The sequence below is a fragment of the Neopelma chrysocephalum genome, unplaced genomic scaffold (genome assembly GCF_003984885.1).
Source record: "Neopelma chrysocephalum unplaced genomic scaffold, ASM398488v2 Primary Assembly neopelma1_101, whole genome shotgun sequence".
Classification (NCBI taxonomy): domain Eukaryota; kingdom Metazoa; phylum Chordata; class Aves; order Passeriformes; family Pipridae; genus Neopelma; species Neopelma chrysocephalum.
The window spans coordinates 2,500,006-2,506,005 of record NW_020897764.1 but is presented as its reverse complement, the minus strand read 5'-3'; the positions used below and the strand labels follow the sequence as shown (position 1 = coordinate 2,506,005).

General features: G+C 46.0%; 1 protein-coding gene across 2 annotated transcripts in view; it reads right to left on the bottom strand.

Moving 5' to 3' along the window:
• Positions 1-2,525: 2,525 nt before the first annotated feature.
• The window catches only part of CRHR2 (corticotropin releasing hormone receptor 2), a 143,445-nt gene continuing 139,970 nt past the window's right edge, over positions 2,526-6,000 (bottom strand). For both annotated transcript variants that reach the window (XM_027695517.1, XM_027695518.1), the window contains one exon: positions 2,526-3,697. In XM_027695517.1, coding sequence (XP_027551318.1) covers positions 3,557-3,697 — 141 coding nt within the window. In that variant the 3' untranslated portion in view covers positions 2,526-3,556. The remainder of the gene's footprint in view (positions 3,698-6,000) is intronic.

Genomic DNA, 6,000 nt, shown 5'->3' with positions numbered 1-6,000 from the left:
CCTCTGCAAGTGGCAAGTGTTCCAGACTGAAGCATCTTGGTGGTCTGTGGCTGACCTTGCTCTGGTTTATTAGTCGTCTTGTACTGGGGTCACAGGGGGCTCTTCCCTGTGGAAACCCAGGAACCTTGGCCCAGAAATTACCTGGGCCAGGGCATCTCTGTGTGCTCTTGTTCCTGTCCTCTTGTCCAGCCAGGGCTTTATTCTCTGAGCTGGGATGATCCCTGAAGGATGCCTTAGGTTCCCAGGTAGCCAAAGGCTTACTGGCACGTGCCAATACAAATTTGGAAATGCATGTCTTCTTGACATAGGGGTGTGTGGCTCACCTCCAGTTCAGCCACCATCTTCATCAAAGGCTACTCTGGGAGAATGGAAGCTCTTGCTTATCTGTCTTGCTCCCAGGTATTTTTCTCCTGGGATGATTTCCAAACAGTTTGACTCCAATGAATCCATTTCTGAGCAGCCCCACGACTTGATCCCATGCCATACCTTGGGACAGCATCAGCAGCTGCTTTGGCTGGTGCTTTGAGGAAAGGTGGGCACTTTGTCATCTCAGCTCTGATGTGCCAAATGTTGCTGGTGACAGAAGTCAGCTCTCCACCCATGGAACCAGACAGAGCAGCACAGACAAGAGCATCACCGCTGCTACCAGGCAAATGAACTGGGAACTTCCAAACTCCTGTGGGTGAGAACTTACGGAGTGGAAATGATTGTTTTTGTTTTCTTGAATTTCTTTGCACTAATAAAATAAAGAGTGAAAATTTTTTATCCTCGAGCCATGTCTAATAGCACAGAAAGGAGAGAGTCCTTCAGAGTCTCATTTCTTTAGCCAGTGAAAACCTTACTGGCTTCAGTGCACTTTGCATAGAACTGATTGCTGGAATAAAACCCCACCACGGTCCCTCCAAGTGTCCTAGGCTACCTGGATCTCCCTGTACTGTCTGTAGATAACAGTCCTGTTGGCAGAATCCTGGATTAGCTGACTTGACCCTGTCCAATTTGATTTCTCCCTAGGGAATATCAGAGAAGTAGCTGGGTAAGTGTACAAGTGTACAAGACATTCCTAAGTGTTGATTTCCACCTGGAAGAGCTTAGAAAAGGTGGGACATGTGCACAGGGTATACAGCTGCTTTTCTGGACAGAAAACTAGGAGGCAGCTGGGATTCCTGGGGCACCTGAAATGCTGGTAGAATCATATATTTAGGCAGCTGAATCAAGCCCTCAGCGAGGGCAAGAGATGTGTTCCACCAAGCAAGGCCAAGAGCTCCTCCTGAAGCAGGTGCCTCCTGAGGGCCAGCTAAGAAGTTCTGCAGACTTTACTGCACAATTTCCTTGGGTATGTACCAAGTGTAATGGGAGAGCAGACACCTGGCTTACTGAGACCAAATTTAGGTGCCTTCACCTATTTTTTTGGTCTTAGATGTGCAGTGGGTATTTATTTTAAGTGAAAACAGGGCATTGCAGAAATAGCCCTGAAAACACTGTTACAAAGTCCCGGTGTCCTGGCATGAATATATTCCAGTGGTTTGCTGTGAGGTGAACTCCAAGCTCTAAAGGACCATGTGAAATCAAACCCTGCAGCTAAATTTCTAATGCCAGAGACATGAGTTCACTTCTTCAGCTGTGGAATTTCTTTTCAGCTCGGGCCTGCTGGATGTCTGGATGTCTGCTACACTCCTGGTAGTAACAATAACCTGCAATTTCTGACAGGATCTTCTGCATTGCAAATCCCTTTCTTATCCCAGCATGGCCTAGACCAGGGCAAACACAGAGATAATCTACATAGTTCTGACCTGTAGATATATCTGTCCCTTCAAACACAAAATGCCAGAGGCTGTGCATCCCTATTGTGATGCATTTGATAAATAAAAGCACTGACCTGGTCCTCTCTCATCAGACACTCAAATCTCAAAATCTCAAATCTCCCTCTTCTCTCTGTTATCTCATTGAGGCATAGGCAAATGAGTTAGGAGGGTGAAAAATTACAAACTTTTAATTTGTTAATTTAAATTTGCTGTTTGCGTCCAACATGCTCCAAGTTGAGTGTGACAGCTGTTAGGACAGCATACTTCCACGAGCAGGAGATTAATATCAGTGTCTTCCAAGATATCTTCCAGCCCCTGAAAACTAGACCAATATAAATCTGGAGGTTTAAATCGAGCTTGTACTGGAAAGTCCTATAAAAAAATCTAAAGAAAATTCAGAGTAAGCTTGATAAAGTAGAAAGAGCAAATTACTACACCTCTGGTGAGATACAGGTAATGGGGAATGTATTAAACAACTTGCTTTTTTCTTCCTGCTGTTGCAAAGCCCAATGGAGGGAAGAGGAGCACAGAGGGACAGGGATCCAGGGTAACACCACGAGCTCAGAAGGGAGGTGATTCTTCCTGCATTTAAATATCCTCTTGCTCAGATTTTACCATGAGGTGGTTCTTCTTCTTGGCTCCTCATCAAACAGGCTTTCCTTCCCTGATCTTAGATACAAAACCACTGTCAAGACAGGTGTCCTCTTCCTTTCCAGCGTAAAGAAAACGATGCCTGGTTTTATTGAAACCAACCCAGAGTAGTGTTTATTATTGAAAATATACAGTATTTTTGAACATCACATAAAAAGCCTGGTAGATACATCTGCTCTAGTTCAAAATGCTCAGTAGATATCTTTGTGCAGCATGTAGCACTATCCTCATAATGCAAGCATCCTCTTCTCATTACCATTTTTACAGTGCTTCCCTTTTGTATTTTTCAAACCCAGAAAAGATGTTCTGTTGTCCTTCCCCACCCCGATCTTCCGAGCTGAAAAAAACCAGAGACTTCCCAAAGGCTACTTACACTGTGCCAAAAGCGTGGGGCTAAGAGGAGTAAGGATATTTTGTAGAGCACTTAGAGCTATTGCTGTCCTCTGCAAAATCTGTGTGTGCACAGGGCATGGTGCTTGCAAGGCAAAGTGCCCTGTGTTTAACAGTCCAGCGATGCCCTGACAACTCCCAGTCTATCAAAGGGAGGAATGGGGAAAGTAGATAAATTCAAATTTTTCACACCACCTTCCAGACGCTCTTTTTGCACTGCCACAAGTTCTCAAACGACAGTTCTGCAGAGAAGAAACTTTTTACAAAGAAACAAGAAAAGGGGTGGGCTATTATACACCAAACTGTTGAAATCATTGGGAATCAATGTACAGGGCGAGATGGGCAGTATGTTAAAAACAGTCTTTGTTCACCACAAAAAAACAAAAAAAAAACCCCAAAAAAGAGAAAAAAATTGATTGTTCCTGCCAGCGTTGTGTTTCAGACTTTGCATTGTGAACTTCCACAAAGTGCAGTCAGGGTCGAACCTGTTTCTTCTTTGAATCTGTTTTACCACCACCGACTCCAAGAGGCTTTTGCCTGGTTGCCTTAAAAGCAGCATCACGGATACGGGAGATGAGAGTCCACAGGAGTACGCCGGGCACCTCACCGAAGGGAGATCAGCGAGGAGAAAGGAAGAAAGTTTGCAGAAAGGGGCTTGGGAAGAGTGAAGATCTCCGAAGGCCACCAGGTGGTGCGGGTCTGTGCGGGGCGGGTCACACGGCCGCGGTCTGTTTGATGCTGTGGAAGCTGATCCGCGTGGGAGAGGTGGGGATGGACATGGCACGTGCCACGCGCACTCGGAGGGAGTGATGGTCCTGCCAGCGGTGCCACCTCTTCCTGGCAGCAGAACGGACCTGGTGGAAGAAAGAGGGAAAGAAGGTGAATACTTGGAATACTCAGGTGTCCTCTGTGAAGGGAGGCTGGACAGCACTGGGAAAAGTGATGATGTGTGCCAGGGCGCTGAAACATGCAGGCGTTGATTCAGATGCCTAAACAGGGTTGTCTAGTTCATTGATATCCTCTTGGGTACTTTGGGAAAAACGTGACTTTCACACATGTCTCATATCTGATGTCTTAAACACCCCAGAGCATTTCAGATGGCAACAAAGGCTTAAACTGAAACAGCGGAATCAAGCCCTCGAGACGGATGCACCCGAAGGATGGTGCACCTAAGGCCTCTCTGAGAGCTGATGGAGGTCAGAGAGCCCTATCACAGGGGCTACAGCTGCCCCTGCTTCCCTTGTGTCTGAAGAATCACAGGTGATCTGGCTATGCATTGGTTCTACAGCACAGACACACCTGACCCAGCCCTGTGAGCATCTCGTGCAGGCAGGGCAGAGCTGCTCTGCGGTCGACAGAAGGTCATCCTCAAGCAGGTGCTGACAAATGGGCAAGATTAATCCTCAACTTAAGTGCATATTTTTTTACATGGAGCACAGAGAGAGCCCAGAAACTTTAGCTCAAATATATACATATACAACCAAGAGAAAAATAGGAAGAAGGAGTCCTGCCCTCAAACACAGGGGGAGGAAAGGCTTGAGGTACTCCTGATTTAGACCATGATCAAATCCCTGGCAGAGAAGACTCAAAGTCATAACCTGGAATGAAGCACTTAAACCAATTTCTGGATATTCTTGCTGATCTCTGCTTACTGTAGAGAGGAAAACAATTAAGACCCCTAACCCAGGCAGCTAAGTAAGCCTACAAAATTAGGGGAGATGAATCTGGGCCCAGCTTCTTGGACAGTCAATGAGTCTGAAGTACTCATGACACTTGGAAAAGATGTTGACATTCTGCTGCCAACCTGAAATCCAGTGAACTTTTAAAAAAGAGCACTTTTACATATGACATCTATATCAAGACAGGGCCTCCTTTGCCAAAATCACATTTGTTTAGAAGGTGGGGTTATAAATAACATAATGTAGACATTACACCTCAACTCTTGACCCACAGCCCTGTTCCTGACCAAGAGACAACCAGTCAGTATGTCAAAGGGTATGATTCATCTCCTCCTAAAGCAGTTGCCCAAAATAGGCCAGATATTGTGGTCAGATGAAAAATACCTATATCCTTTAATTACTTATAAAATGAGTCTAGACAACTGGCTCGACTTGAGATGTCTAGATTATAAATTTAGCTAAATTTAGACAATACTGACATCTAACCCTGAATATTTTTCAGTCTTTAATGTACTTATCTTCACTGCATCCCTCTAGAGTAAAGGACTGCTCTTAGCCCTGTTTTACCACCAACAGGGTAAGGTTTGGGTATTAACAGCAGTGATGCTGTTGTAGAGGAGACCTCAACCTGGATCAGCTGCCATGGCAACTGTGCAAGGCCTGGGCTGAGCTTGCACAGCCCGTGTGAAAACCATGCTGGGGCAGGTTCTCAGCTATCAGCACCTGAGGGAGGTCAATCAAAGCCATCCTGGGTGTATCTGTCACCACCACTGGGACTGCAGGGGAGATGGAGTCAAAAAGAAAATTGCCCAAAGCTGCACAGCCGCTGCTTTTCTCCGTTTCTTTTAAAGCTTGGGGATTGTCTTCAGGTGCACTGTGAGGTCTGCTCAAAAGATGAGGAACACACTCCCCAACCCCGCTTTGAACCACGCTCAACACGCTGTCTAAGGGTGCTCAAACAGGTTGAAGAGCTCAACTAGCAAAGGTATTTCCCACCCCAAACCACACACTGTCGGAGTCAGGTGTCCTACATGAGCAGGATGAAGGCCTGGTGGTTAAAACCTACAAGAGTTCACAAGGAGGACAGAGAAAGGGTGAAACCACACTCCTGCTCTCAGATGGTTTCAATCCTCCCATTTCTAGGTAGGCTTTCAGGGACATGGACAGACCCATGATCTGGAGCACTGCTGCTTAGAAACACTGCAGTGCTGTGGTCTGGCACCAAAGAATCCCCTCTTAACACCAGCTTTGTCCATGAATACACTCCACTGCGGGTTTGTGAGTACCAGTCTGGAAAAATTGCCCTCTGTGGTGTCTTGTCAGGGGAATCCTGAACCTGGAAATGTGACTTTTCTATTAGAGCCCTTATAGAAGGCAAAGACTGGGCACATTGGACCCAAGGATTTCTTTCTTTCCTTATCACCTCAACTATCTGTGACCTGTGCCAATGCCATGGTCTAGTTGACAAGGTCATAGGT